Genomic DNA, 16,007 nt, shown 5'->3' with positions numbered 1-16,007 from the left:
TAATTTTCACTTGAAATATTATAGAACATTTCTTTTTCATAACTTCAAATGAGATTTCAAATAAATTTGCTACAAATTAATATCGTGACTTAGTTACCTTATATGAGATTTCAGTTAGAACTTTAACTTCTAATTAAACAAACTACTAACATTAGTCAAACATTTGTAGAGTACTTTGTAACATTGTTCTTAAACATAGTTAGATAACTTAAATTAGCATATGGTTCAGAGATTGTTGTCAACTTCTCTTAAAACTTTTAATGTTAATTAGTAGTTGTCACACACATTTGCCTAATTTTTTTTAGAAGTGGACTTCAAAATTTAGTCTATAACATTCATTTTGAAGATGATATCATAGTATTTGATAATGTGAATGCCACCCTTTTATAAATACTTTGTAATTGGTTATGTATGACATCAAATGTTACAGAATCAATATTATGATATTTAACAAAATAAAAAATGTAAAACCAATTGATTCCTTAAAAAAAGAATGTTATTTATTGTAGCCTATGAAAGCATAAAATATGAAAGGCAAATTGGAAGGAGGGGCCCCATAATATCTCTCATGCTATAAACAAACACATACTTCCAAGATGCTCCTATTTTTCAATTCCCGTGAACATAAATTATAAAAAGTTGAAAGCTCTCACTAAAAGTTGTTTAATATTTTCTCTTTTTTATTTATTTATATATTTTGTATTAAATAAAAAGCAGTTTTGTTCATAATTGATGTTTTTAACCACTTCTTCTTCATCTTTTTTGAAAACAACTTCTTCTATCTTTTAAGTTCAAAAAATGTCTCAATTTTTTTTGTCATTGATGGCATAGGTACTACAAAATGATTCATAGGGGTAGCAGACTTAACGATATTAGAAATTGTTACACTCTAACAACGTTTGGTTCCTAGAATGTTTTTAGATGAAATGAAATCTGTCAAAGAAAATTTACTTGAAGAAATTGGAATGAAATATTATCAGGTTTGACCAGTTATTTGGTCGACATACATTGTAATGAAATTTGTTAAAGAAATTGAAATTTGTTTGTTTGGTTCACATAAGGTAGCTTTAGAATTAGAATGAAATATTGGTAAATGACCAAAATACCCTTTTTGAAAATTTTGAAACTGAAATCCAACTAATGTGATTTAGAACAGTAGTGGTCGACGGTGGTTCAAATCGTTGGTGATCAGTGATGGTTCAGATCATTGGTGGTCGGCGGTGATTCAGGTGGATGTGGTTGGTGGTGGTTCATATGGTCGTGATTGATGGTGGTTCAAATGGTGGTGGTCTGCGGTGGTTTAGATTGATGGTGGTCGGAGGTGGTTCAGATCGGTGGTGGTCGAAGGTGGTTCAGATTGTTGGTGGTTGATGGTTCAGATCAGTAATGGTCGACGGTGGTTCAGATCGACAGTGGTCGATTGTTGTTCAGATCAGTGGTGGTCGGCAATTGTCAGCAGTGGTTTAGATCAAGTGGGGAAGATGAGGATAAATTTGTCTTTTTGAGAATATGGGATGTAATGTAATTAAATTCCTTCTCAATTGTGATGGAATGACTAAATCCATTAATGGTGGAATGTGTGGAATTCAATTTCATTCCAATGGTAACCAAACGCCTGAATAGAATTGATCATTCCAATTCCTTCGAATTTCATCAGAATCCTGTGAGCCAAATGCTCCCTAAGTTTATTGGTGGTAGAGAACCCTAATAGGTACTTATATCCATTGTGGTATGCATATATCTTATATTTTCAGGTCTTATATTCAAATGAAGTTTATTGAACATATGTGATTTGTTTACCATATTATAATATTTGTTTGTTGTATAGCTTCTGGTAGAAGTGTGAAATTATTATTACTTATTATTAAAAAAAATTAAATAAAAATATCTTCATAACTTATATCCCTGGATAAGAGAATACATGCAATGCTGTTATATTGAGTATCCCAAAATTACAAACATATTTGTATTTATACTCATTATGCTTGTAAATTGCACAAATGTATTTGTGGGTGGACCTCGAATGTTAAGATAACCAAATTAAAACTAAAAATTGACATTAATATTGGTATGATATATATATATATATATATAATTTTATAAATAAATTCAAAAAAAAAAAGATTCTTTCTCACATCTTGTCATTGTGTCGGGGAAGTCAGAAGGGTCATTTCTCCTTAATTAATAATTGAGAAACAATATTTTGTAGATCAAATATAATACGAACATCAATCCTTTTTGTTACAATTACCATGCCTATGACTCACTTGTTTTTTTTATGTTATGTTTAACAGATTAGCTGATCAGTTAGATATTGACTGAAAAACTAGCTATTGGCTAATCAATTAGCTGTTGGCTGATAAAGTAGTTATATTTTGTAACAATTAGCTAATAGACTATATGAGAGCATATAATGACCTAGAAGAAAATGTAAGGGACACTTGTATAAAAGACAAGATACATAATTAGAAAAAGAATACCAATAAGCTATCTGACTTACCTTTTGAAAAATGTTAGCTTTTAAATTTATCAAAGAGTAACCTATATTTTTGGTCCATGTGCTTTTCAGATCAGTAGTGGTCGGTAGTGGTTCAAATCATTGGTGATCAGTGGTGGTTCAAATCGATGGTGGTCGGCGGTGGTTTAGGTGGTTGTATTCGGTGGTGGTTCAAGTGGCTGTGGTCAGTGGTGGTTCAGATGGTTGTGTTCAGTGATGGTTCATGTGGTCGTGATTGGCGATGGTTCAGATGGCGGTGGTTGATGGTGGTTTAGATTGGTGTGTGGTCGGAGGTGGTTTAGATAACGGTGGTCGACAGTGGTTCAGATCGTTGGTGGTTTACAGTTTAGATCGATAATAGTCGATGGTGGTTCAGATCGATAACGGTCGGTTGTGGTTCAGATCGACTGTTGTTCAGATTGGTGGTGGTCGGCAATTGTTGGCTGTGGTTTAAATCAAGTAGGGAAGATGGGGACAAATTTGTCTTTTTGAGAATATGGGATGTAATGTAATTGAATTCCTTCTCAATTGTGATGGAATGACCAAATCCATGAATGGTGGAATTCAATTCCATTCCATTGGTAACCAAACGCTTAAATGGAATATGGTCAACAGAATTGATCATTTCAATTCCTTCAAATTCCATTGGAATCCTACGAACCAAACACACCCTAAGTTTATTGGTGGTAGAGAACCCCAGTGGGTACTTAAATCCATTGTGGTATGCATATATCATATATTTCCAAGTCCTATATTCGAATGAATTTTATTGAACTTATGTGATTTATTTACCATATTATAATTTTTGATTTTTGTGTAGCTTCTCATAGAAGTGTGAAATTAAATAAAATAAAAATCTTGATAACTTACATCCTACATAAGAGAATACATGCAATGTTGTTATATTGAGTATCCAAAAATTACAAACCCTTTGTATTTATACTCATCATGCTTGTAAATTAAACAAATGTATTTGTGGGTGGACCTCGAATGTTAAGATAACCAAATTAAAACTAAAAATTGTCCTTAATATTGGTATGATATACATAATTTTATAAATAAATTCAAAAATTTTTTTGCCTCTCGTCATTGTGACGGGAAAGTCAGAATGGTCATTTCTCCTTAATTAATAATTGAGAAACAATATTTTGTACATCAGATATAATACGAACATCAATCCTTTTTGTCACAATTACCATAACTATGACTCATTTGTTTTTTTCTATGTTATGTTTAACAAATTAGTTGATCAGTTAGATGTTGACTGAAAAACTAGCTATTGGCTAATCAATTAGCTGTTGGTTGATAAAGTAGTTGATAAACTAGTTACTTTGGTACAATTAGCTTATAGACTATATGGTAACATAAAATGACGTAAAAGGAAATGTAAGGGACACTTGTATAAAAGACACGATACATGATTAGAAAGGAACACCAATAAGCAATATAACTTACCTTTTTAAAAATGTTAGCTTTTAATTTGTCAAAGAGTAACCTGTATTTTTGGTCTAAGTGTTTTTTTCGAATTCCTTGTGTGATAACCAGGTCTTAATTATTACCCAAGGTCATTATTATGTGAGTTAATTGTTTATGTGAATACATGCTTACATTGTTAAAATACGTAAGTATGTGTATTTCATGCATGGATTATATGCAAATTATGTGGATATATATATATATATATATATGTGTGTGTGTGTGTGTGTGTGTGTGTGTGTGCGTGCGCATGATATAAGCATAACATGTGCATGTGTGTGTATAAATTTTTATATGCATGCATGTGAGGGGGGGTGATTGACCGACTTTCCATATTTGGAAAAAGTATATATATATATATATATATATATATATATATATATATGGGAAAGGGTTATCAGACAAAGTGTTCTTCTTGCCTTATTTGGAAATTTGAGAGAGAATTGAGAGGAGTTGTCCGGATAATCAAGATTTGGATTCAAATTACCTTTCATCTTCAAATCTTCATAAAGGTGAGTATTTTCTAAAAATTCTCTTTTAAAGTTTTGGTTAATTGCTTTTTTGAAAGAACTGCATACTATCTTTAAGCTTGTGCAATTTAGAATTTTATCCGGATAAGAGGTGACCGGATTGCTTTTAAACCGGACAAGTATCGTCCGATTTAGATATAATCTGATTAAGTGTTGTGTGATTTAGGGAGTTAGTGTGAATTTGAATTATGTAAATCGGACAAAGGTTTTGAACGGAGAAGTAGAAATACGACCAAACATTGTGCGGTTTAGCCTTAAATCGCTTAAGGGTCGTGCAGATTAGTCATAAACCGATCACGTATTGAGCGGTTTAGTCTTAAACCGATCATGTGTTGTTCGGATTGTCTTAAACCGGACATGAGTCATGCAACTTAGTCTTAAATCGACCAAGTGTTGTCCGGATTAGTATATCGGACAAAAGGGGCAATGTTGTCCGGATTGTATATCCGGATAACTTATCYGGGTGATTTATATTTGATAATTTTTCAAATGTTAAATATTTTAGACATTTATATAATTTAGAAATGTCTATTATTTGGGTTTATTTATGGATTTATAAAAAGGGATATTTTATATCTTTTTAAATAAAAAAATATGTTCCTACCAAACGTGGTGAAGTAAGTCTGTTTTGGTATGGAACTGGATTTGGGAAAATGTTTCTACCAAGCGTGGTGACGTAAGTCGGTTTTGGTATGAAACTATATTTTGGGAAACCTTCATACCAAGCGTGGTGACGTAAGTCGGTTTTGGTATGGAATTGGATTTTTATAAACTGTTTCTACCAAGTGTGGTGACGTAAGTCTGTTTTGGTAGAAACTAGTTTTAAGAGGTAGTTCCCCAGACGTGGTGACTTTTGTCTGTTATGGCTTGGAACTGGGAATGAGTACTTTCAAACATGGTGACTTTTGTCTGTTCTGATAAGTAGCCATGTTTTGGTGGAGAAATAAGAGTGACATATCAAGGAGATGTGTACTTGGAATAAGGGAGACATTGTCATATGTGGATATTATTATAACTCTTATTATTATTACTAATTGGATTCAATAGTTTTGAGTAATCATTTCTTTGTGACCTGATAAATTAGATATATTATTCCTGTTAAAAATAATAATTTAAACGTTATTGAGAAGGGGAAAATGGTTTGTCATAAAAAGGCAAGTATTGCCTTAAATCTTTTCAGAGAAATTCTGGTCTTTTTAGTCTGATGATTCAAGGAATCTTTGGTTACAATATTATTTCATATTGAGAATGTTGAATCTTTAAGCAGATGTATTTTAGTAATAGAACTGGGGTTCGTGAGTTTATTCTTTTATACATATCATTGAGAACTGCATCATTGGATTGTATTACAAATATTTCTGAGCAAAGTTACTTTATTAGATTTTGGTGTTTATCACCCTGCATTTGCAAAGAAGGGATTTTCTCACTGAACTCTTCTGGTCTAACCCTCATTTTTTGTTTTAAAATTATGCAATGCAGGAATGGCAGGGTCCAGGGATATTAAAGGAAAAGGGAAAATGTGATTATTTTCCTAACCTGTTATATGCTTTTGGAGATCTGATTAAGATTGCTTATTTTAAATATACATGTTGTATTACATGTGTTAGTACAGGATTTGTTTCGGAATTTTTCATATGTAGATTTTGTACATATAGGAATTCTTGTACTAGTGGGACCTTGGGATGTAAACTATATTTCCATGTAATGAAATATGTGTTATATGCAAATGTGGAGTTTAGGGGTGTTACACCTTGGTTTTTGTCCCTATAGTTTTGCTATTGTGGTTTGAAAATGACCAAATTTGATCCCTTTCTCTAACGGTCGTTAAAAAACTCTTTAAATGTGGGGTCTTTTAGATTTTGCCATATCCTCTCTTTTTTCTTTAAAAATAAAATTTAATCAATATATAGTATAATATATATACACACTCGTTTTACCTACCCCTCTCCAGTCTCCATTTTCATAGTGCATTGCTTCCGTCGCTTCCAACTCCACCAGACCTGTAACCCTATCAGACCAACACCAACTTCCATAACACATTGGACTTGCAACTTTACCGACTAGCACCAAATCTGGGACCTGCTTATTTCCCCTCGATATGTCTCCAAATCAAACCTTCCCTTCCCCCTCCTCCCTTCGAACGAGAAAACCCTCCTGCGACCGCCTCCAGGTCTTGCAACTCCTCCATATCCAGCCTCCCTCTCCCTTCTTCTACCTCAAACCTAAAGCACTCCAATGTAGCACCCACATATTCATGTTGAGTTTAGTGTTTTGATTTTAGTGGGTTTAGTTTTCTCGATATCGAGTTTGATTTTAAAGTTTAGGTTTAGGTTCGATTTAGATTTAAGTTTTACGGTTTGAACAATAGTAGGTGGTAGTGAGAACTGTAGGAGATGGACGGTGGTGGTGGCATGTGGAAATGAGGCATGGGAGGGGGGTTAAACATAATTTATATGTTATTCACATTTAAATATTTTATTTGAAACATAGAACAAAAAACAATTATTTATGTTATAAAAATAAAAATAAAAATAAAAATAAAAATAAAAATAAAAATAAAAACAAAAACAAAAACAAGAAAGGATATTTTGGTAATTTTAACATGGTTTTACCCATTTTTCAAGTGGTGAGATGGGTACGGAGGGAGGATTAAATTCCTAACGGCAAAAAGGGGAGGGGGTGGGTATGTCTTCTCTTCTCCTCTTCCCAACTCCACATTCATTTTTTCAAAACACACACACACACACACACCCACACACACACACTCTCTCTCTCTCCCTCTCCCTCTCGTGCTCCAAGGCTTCTTGCTTCATCCAAGCGCTTTAAGTCTTTCAAAAATTTGAAGCCATCAAAACCCTAGATTATGATCTTACGCTTTGTCAATGCTTTGATTTTTCTTAAAAGAAACAAAACGGAAGATATGATCTGAGACTGGGATTCGTAGACGAGAGTATTTTTACTATTCATTGACTTGGTAAGTTCGAGTAGTAATTGTGATGTTGAATTTCTTCTTTTTATTTTGTTTCAATGATATTATAACAGGATATGGATGTTGATATAAAATTGTGAATCTGTAGCTGTTTCAACGAGATGTCAACCTCCATCCCATCTTTAATTTGTCGTTACCAACCCTAGTATTCAAAATACAAAATCGGTGTAGTGTTTGTAGTAAATATAGTAGCTACATTATTTTACTGGTAGTATTTGCCATCAAGTTTAATGTTATTAGGTATTTCTTTCTCGGAAAAATATTACATCTCATACCAATTTTGAAAATGACCAAAAGGAAAAAGGTTGCCCTTTTGACCTCTAGATTCTAGAAATATAGTTTTTCTTTGAACGAGGGGGAGGCTCTTATGGTTTCTTAATCTATGGATTTGGAATTTATACCGTTCAATGCAAGGGATTGTTTACTGGAGCTGCTAAATCAGCAACATGGATTCATCTAAGCTACAGTTTTGTGAACATAATTTTTTGCTTGCTGATGCAAGTAAATGTATGAAATCTCAGGGCCTAGTGAGCAATTAGTTTACAGGTCAGATTATTTCGCTTCTAAATTAAAAAAGGTTTTGATATGGCGTGTTAGATAGAAGATGTATTTGTAAGTTGTAACGAGATTTACAGTTTGCACTTGTGGATTATCTTGTTGATTGCTGCAGTTACATCAAAGGTGGGGTTTTGTTGATTTCTGTTTCTTGTTTCAGATATTATATTTCAATCGTATATGAGAAAATGGAAGTGGAGAAACGAAGTTCAAAGGGAGGGTTTCTTCAGTTGTTTGACTGGAATGTCAAATCTCGGAAAAAGCTCTTCTCAAATAAACCGGATTTACCAGGTAAACTACTACTTTTTCCTCTATTTGACAGTCAAAATGCTAATTTGGTGCTTTTCCTGTAGCTCATTGGTTTTCCCAAACTTATGTTTAATGGTCTGGTGTCACACAGAAAGTTCAAAACATGGAAAAGAAAATTTAGACAATTTGGCTATATCGAGACTTCAGCAGGTACAATCCCTTTTGATCATGCACACAAATATACATACAAAAACTATTGCTCTGTCCATAGCATAATCCATAATTCGTGACTTCTCACATATACCATTACAATGTTTCATTTGCTTTCCTGTTTACTGAAAAATTGAGATATGTAATGTATTATAAAGAATTGACATATCTACGACTTGAATATATGTAGATGGAATTAGATGAGGCTTTGCATGGTCCAAGTCTGACAGGAAGTGATTGGGCTTCATCCATGAGTAATGATGAAGGATGTGGAACCAAAGCCCCTGGGGTGGTGGCTAGACTTATGGGATTAGATTCTTTGCCAACTTTAGATGCTTCTGATCCTGGTTTTACCCCATTTGTTGACTCTCACTCTTTTAGACGTTCTCTTCACCCGAGGACCACCACTGAATTTGAAAGTGAAAATCATTTTGCGGGTATGCGAAATAAGCTGGATGGTTTTTCAAGGAACCCAGTAGAAGATAGGTTACAGAAGTTGCAGAACCGACCGATTGAGAGATTTCAAACCGAGGTATTACCTCCAAGATCAGCTAAATCTGTACCTATTACTCACCACAGAATGTTATCTCCTATCAAGAGTCCAGGGTTCATCCTTTCAAGAAATGCGGCTTATATTATGGAGGCAGCTTCCAAGATGATTGAACAGAGTCCCCACTCTACTCTCAGTGGAAGATTGCCATCCTTTGGGACTTCTTCAGTTCCCCTCAAAATCCGGGATCTAAAAGAGAAAATGGAAGCCGCACACAGAACATCAAGAATTCCTGAAGCATCACAAAGACCCAAAGTGCATAGCCCTGCCAGTTCCTCCAAATTACAGCCTCCTGACAAGCATCAATGTCGGTCAGAAGTTGTGATTTTAAAGCAAGGTGTTGCAGAAAGTTTGAAGCAAAAGAATAAATCTGTTTCACTTACTACTCCAGCGAAACCAACCATTCAGAAAGGAGAGGGAACCACTTCAAGAAATACTAGGAGTAACATGAAGCAGAAAGAAGATGATGTTAAGTCTGTCGCTGTCCAATTGGATAAAAAAGAAAGAAATACACCAAAAAGGGTGCAGAATAGATCAAAAACTGGCAAGACTCCGGAGGTGCTCACACAGAATAATCAAAAGCAGAACCGTGCATCTCAGAAAGACCGCTTGAGTTTGAAACCTCGAGTTCCCTGTCAACATGACAGAAAAGCAACTTCTACAAATGGTTTCTGTAGGGAAGTTAAGACTTCAAAGAAGGCCACTGAAAACTCAGCAGTTGGGGCTAGAAAAGTTCAGTTAGCGACATATGAAACTGGAAAGGAATTCTCGTTGACTAAAACGAAGAATTTTTCCGGGAAGAAAAGGCCAACTGATAGGGATATTGTTCTTGATGGAACTACTGCTAATAATGTACAGATGAAGGAAAAAGAAAGGTCTGTAAAATGTAATATAACTATAGATGGGTCTTCAAATTGGGAGTCTGTTGACAGGAAAAATGGCATGGATGTTGTGTCCTTTACGTTCACGTCACCTATTAAAAAATCAGTGCCTGAATCTGAGCCTTCTGGTCAATCAGCAGTGAAGAGTCGAGGCCTGTGTCTTAATTTTGAGGATGATCACCCTGACACGGGGACTGCAGAGTTTCCTTCTTTTAGGGCACCTATGATTGATAGTGATGCTTTGAGTGCTCTACTGGAACAGAAACTGAAGGAACTATCATCTATTGTTGAGACGTCCCAGTGTGACACTGTCAGAGGAGGCCCTACTCCAAATTCTTCTTCTGCAATACCGGGTTTCTTACCTTGCTTTGATGTGGTAACCAGTGCATCTGCTAAACATGACAAGATGTTTCATCTCAATATGCAGAAGGACAAAAGTGTGATCGAACATGTTTCTGATGTTTCTTCAGTTGATCAGATGCCGGTAGAAGCTAAACTGGAGTGGCAGGTATTATTCGCAGCTTGTAACAATACACATATCTCACTGTGGAAACTGTACACTCGTGTGAAAAACTTTAAAAAAGAAGAGGATCAGGAAAATACTAAACTTGGTGTATCTCTTGCTTGCAGTTTATCTTCCAAGATTCTAATTACAGTAATGTTAAAGATTGTTGTGTTTTATGGGGTGAATTTCTTGCTAATAATGTACATTCTGTTTGACATTTCAGGGTTTGGAAACTCTAGTTGTTTGCTATGATCTTTACATATACAGTTAACCCAAGAGATGGAAAAATTAGGAAATTAGGGCCATGCATTGTTAGTGTTTTGGACATGGTATTTCTCCTAAGAGTATAATTTAAGTGTTTGCCTTAGCATTCTGTGTGCTCCACAAACGTATCTGGGGAATGTTTGTTCGGTGAATGTAAAACCATGAACAAAAGTCCATATAAGCAACTTAAATACTGAATACAAGCTTTCCTTTTTCTCTCAAACTGTTACTTATAGTTCTGAGATTCAAGTTGGGTAAACTGTGACATCAGCGTAACCAGACTGATGGTTGCTACCCCATAAAAGCTTAAACTGGCTTTCAATTGCTACAATCTCAAGACGCCCACTTAGAATCAGAGATACTGCATTCTAGGACTAATTAACAGTTTGAGATCAGAGTAATATTCCAACACTGAAAAAAACTTTACAGTAAGTCAAGAAGAATCTAGATAATAAGAAGGTTAAAGTCAATGCTTAATACATGTTCAAGCACATATAACAGATCTGGTTGCCAGCTGGGATTCGGCCTTGACAATGACAAAATTCTGGAAAGGTGGAAGTGTTAATGAGGAGTTCAAACACCCTTCACTATAATACTGAATTATGGAACCTTGGTGCATATACAAGACTCTTGAGAGAAGTATCAGAGAAACTATAAAAAAACCAAGCTAATTTGATTTGGGAGGCACTCATTCATTAATCATTATATAGGTATTCAGTCTTGGTGAACTAAAGTCTCAGCAAAAGAGATTGGAGATTAAATTTATGCTAAAAGTAATAATATTAAATTAATAATTATTGGAAACCAGCATTGGTTATCCTATCTTATTCCTTATGAGGAGATAAAATTAGAATTAGGCCTTGTTATGCTTATTAGTCCAGGCTTGCAGGCCCATCTTACTACTCAATGTCTTCATGGGTCCACCAGTGTACACGTTGAGTTACCCTAATCATTTTCATGGTATTAGAGCTTGGATAAACATGGAACATTTCTTACATTGGGGGAGGTACCTAGTAGTTGATGGCCTTAGAGTCGTAGTATTTGAATTTTAGTTGGTCTATCTCTGATGAAGCCATGTTGCAGCCTGCAGAAACTCCAACAACCTCTTCAAGCCTTCTATGGCATCTGCTGCTGTCCTACCTGAATCTCATTGCCATTATGTGCATCTGTCTTGTCCTCCTAACACCTTCTAATACCTCCAGAAAGCTGCATCAGAGCTTCTCTTCTGCAAATGACTTGATTGTCACCATCAAAACCTGCTCTTCTTGTTTGGTTGCCCCTCATGGTTACTGTTTGCTTAGACTCTATGTCTGCCTGATGTAAATCTATTTCTTAACCATTGTCGTCTACATAATCCTGATTTATTATCTTTTGAGTTCAGCTTGTGTTGTTTGCCTTAGTGTTCATCTCACAGTCAAACAGACTATCACATTCCTTAGATCTGTTCGTGTATTGTTTTGGGTTCTCGTCAATATCATCTGGTCTTTAGTCTACTCATGTCAGGAGATTTTGATCTTTCCTGATATTTTGTTTTATTCACAGTATTTCAACAGCCCCAGATAATATTGTATATTCTAGAATATCCAAGGACTAGTATTTCATTATGTTTAAGTGAGATGTAATTCTGAACTTCTCAGAAATCCAATATTCCTTCTGTAGTTTACAATTATGAGGGACAATTTTGTACTTTCCGAAAGGTTCAGGGACCTCAATTTATACTGCTTTGCAGAACAAGAGATTCAAGGATTGTATTTGCATTTCAGTCAGCTGCCAATTATGTCATTCTGTTCATTTCGGTCTAGTTGTTTGAAAGTACTCTCTTCATCTGGGTTGTTCTCATCCTAACCCCCACCCAATCAGTTATGGTAGTATCTTGGATGAGTAATTTAGCGGCTTTGAAGATGGAAATAGTTAAGGGAGTCATTTGACATGTAGTGTGCCTTTCGATTATGAACTCTGACCCGTGAGTTATCCTAAACCAAACCTATTCGCCATGTGGCTTTTCCTACCCACATTCTGCTTTGTAGCCGCGTGGTTTGATCTCAAGAATGCTTTCCAGTAATGGCATCTTGAGGAGGAATCTTATATTGAGCAAGTTCGATGAATGCTTCCTTACAGGAGGAGGCATCTGTATCTTTTTTCAGTTTATAATGGTTTTGGTTTCTCGATGTTTTCAATTTATGAAAATAAGACTTCTTTTTTGTTTGTCAAGTTGAGAAATGTACCTATGTTCGAAGTTGAGTGGAACTGAAATTAGGCTAAAATTAGGGTTTCTTATGTTTATCTATTCAGCCTGTGGGCATATGTTTTTGCTTCTCTATGTCCAGGGTTCCATAATATGTAGTGTTGCTCATATTATATTTCATAAATTACAATATAGTATCAGTCTAATCAAAAGAAACCTTAGTATTCACCTAGTGAAATTGGAGAAAAAGATGTGTAGATGTCAGTGTTGGAGATTTAAAGGCAGGTTTGTACTGCAGAGGAGGGAATATGTTATGTGATTATGTCTTAAGTGGTGTTTGTGTAGCATTTATGTTAGAAGAGAAGAATTGGTTTTGAAACTTCATTTTTTGATCCAAGTGATAAAACTAAATATGAAGAAGGGGTATAGAATATGATGATGCCTTGTGATACCAACATGTAAAGCAGATTCAAGCTTCTTAGAAACTCTTTTGGTCGTGCCGATGACTGAGTACAACGGAAAATTTGAAAATCTTTAGCGTTTGTCCATCTCCCGTGGTTTCATTAGATTTCAGCATTTTGATATCAACTGGGTATATGTCGGGTGCAGCTGTAGGTTACAACAATGATTGAGGTTTCAGATATAGAAGATAACTTCTTCAGTTTAGTTGCCTGGATACTCATGCTTTCACTTGAGTTATATGTGACTTATGATCCTACTTTTTGCATGATACTGGCTGAAACTATTTTACTAAACAATGACAATCTATATTGAGACCTTATTCTGTTTTCAGGGAGTTGAAGTGAAAGAATGCAACAGCAACAGTGAAACTGAAGAAAGCGGGATGTCACATCAGTATCAGCATCCTTGCACACTTTCTAGTCTGGAACCCTCTTTATCAGATGATAGTTGCATCACATCGAACAGCACAACCACCTTAACCAGCAACGGTAAGCATACTGCATCACCTATCTTTTTCTGTAGATGAGAAAATGACTACTCTGCCATGTTTGGAGATCATTAATTTACTAAAATCAGGCTTTCCATAAAACACCAAGTGTTTCTATAATTTTATTGCCAACAATGTCATTTTGTTACTGCCAACAATATCTAATTTGGGCATCAGCTGCTTCTTTCTTAAATATATAATATTTATATTTGGCAAATACTCACACACCCTCCTCACCTTTGGTGAGGTTTGAACCTTTCACCTACCGGGAGGCTGGGCTCTACCGGTACTGCTAGACCAATAGCCCTTTGGTTGCCATAGTATGAACCTTAATACATCTGTTTTCTATCTGATATTGGAAGATAAGCCGATCTGACTTTTGGTTAGATTTTCTCTGGTAGCCATTAAATAATTCATGAATAATCTTGTTTATCCACCCACCTCCCACTATTCTATGAAGATGGGTGGCATCATGTACAACCATGAGGGTGCGTTTGACACGCAGACAAGACATGATAGGACTTACGAGAGCGAGGTTTTAGGGTTTGAATTTGACACGAGTAATTTAGTAATTTACCAATTTTGTCTCATCTCCCTGATTTTTGTTCGACCTATTTTTGGTGGGACGGAAAGAGGTGTTTTTGTCTCACTCAGTACTGTCCATTTCGAGTCTTGCTGTTGCACCAAACATGGGACAATGGGTTTTTGTCCTGTCCTGTCTTGTGAGCCCCGATCAACACATTGTCGAAATCTGGTAAATGACAACAATATAACTTTACAAATGTTTCTTTTCAGGAAACAAGCAGTGCACATCAACAAGAAGCATGGAACTTTTGGCAGAGGAGATAGAATTGCAAGATTCTGCCACATCTCTACCTAGCACCATATTTGAATTCACATCCACGGAAAGATGGTCGTCACAATGGGAGTTTGACTATATCAAAGAACTGCTTATCCATGCAGAGTTAGTGTTCGAGGACTTCTCTTTCGGCCATACCCAAAAGGTCATAAATGCCCATCTATTTGACCAGCTCGAGAACCAGAACAAAAACATGGACCCATTCTTGAAGGTACAAAGGAAGGCTTTGTTTGACTGTGTGAGTGCATGCCTAGAATCTAGGCGTGACCGTGCCTTGAGTGGTAGCTATGAAGAATGGGCAAAATGGTCAACGATGTTCCAAAGGAAAGATCTGTTGGCTGATGAAATACAGAAAGAGATATACAGTTGCACGAGCATGGAAGATTTGATGGTGGATGAAGTTGTGGATAAAGATATGAGTAGTCGGGATGGGAAATGGTTGGATTTCAAGGCCGAAGCCTTGGAAGAAGGCGTGGTGATCCAGAACGCCATCCTTACCACATTGATGGATGAAATGTTAACTGATTTTTTGTGTTTCTAAAAGTGTTGTTAATCTCTCTTATTTAGCTTAAAAGATGAAACAAGGGTTTCTCTGAGACTGTGTTCAGTATCTCCAGAACATTATATTACATCTTCTTCACTCTCACTTGCTGCATCACATTTGACATTTTTAGAAGTTGATTGTCATAATGACTTGTAATTGCTATATCAAAAGTTGTTCAATCCCCCCCTTACATTTCCACCATATTTAGAAAAAATCTACTCATTTCCCTTTTTTTTAGATGTAAGATATGCATACATATGATTTCTTTATTAGGTTTGGGTTATATTTAACAAATTAGCTAATAAACTAAAAAAAAGAAAGTTGTTAATTCATAAATTAATCATACTTGATAAAAACTAGTTGATAAAGTAGATGATGATATAAAATGACTTAAAAAAGAGCATCGCAGAAAATATAAAGAGGTACAATTATGGGAATAATCCACTAGGATATATTGAAACTCTCTTTGAATTAGTTTTTTTTTAAACTAACTAATGATTAATGAAAAGGTTTTTCAATAAACTTAAAAGAAAAATAGATTAGAGTATTTTAACCATTTATTTATAATTTTTTTAAAATAAAATATAAAGAAAATCAAAATCTCTAAAAAAAAATTCATCCGGCTTAAAGAGTCTCTACAACAATCCAACATTAATTACATTAATAAATCATTTAATACATTTGTTATCCTACAAAAAATTTGTACCATTTATTTCAAGGAAACAAAATAGTTCGTTCTCTACCAAAATTCAATTTTATAGGGA

At 35.1% G+C, this 16,007-nt stretch overlaps 1 protein-coding gene across 3 annotated transcripts; it reads left to right on the top strand.

Annotated features, from left to right (window-relative positions):
• Positions 1-7,226: 7,226 nt before the first annotated feature.
• Positions 7,227-15,426, top strand: LOC112519513. Of its 3 annotated transcripts, none has more exons than XM_025127670.1 (6): positions 7,227-7,477; positions 8,208-8,338; positions 8,448-8,506; positions 8,697-10,445; positions 13,685-13,841; positions 14,636-15,426. In XM_025127670.1, exons 2-6 carry the CDS (start codon positions 8,236-8,238, stop codon positions 15,238-15,240), a joined length of 2,673 nt encoding a protein of 890 aa, XP_024983438.1. In that variant the 5' UTR covers positions 7,227-7,477; positions 8,208-8,235; the 3' UTR covers positions 15,241-15,426. The 3 variants fall into 3 exon arrangements, with proteins under 3 accessions (XP_024983438.1, XP_024983440.1, XP_024983437.1); XM_025127672.1 differs by having other exon boundaries at positions 7,250-7,477; positions 8,401-8,506; XM_025127669.1 differs by lacking the exon at positions 7,227-7,477 and adding an exon at positions 7,504-8,038.
• The last annotated feature ends 581 nt before the right edge of the window (positions 15,427-16,007 follow it).

The sequence above is a fragment of the Cynara cardunculus genome (assembly GCF_001531365.2).
Source record: "Cynara cardunculus var. scolymus isolate 2C chromosome LG 10, CcrdV1, whole genome shotgun sequence".
Taxonomy (NCBI): Eukaryota; Viridiplantae; Streptophyta; class Magnoliopsida; order Asterales; family Asteraceae; genus Cynara; species Cynara cardunculus.
This window is presented reverse-complemented; position numbering and strand designations above follow the sequence as displayed.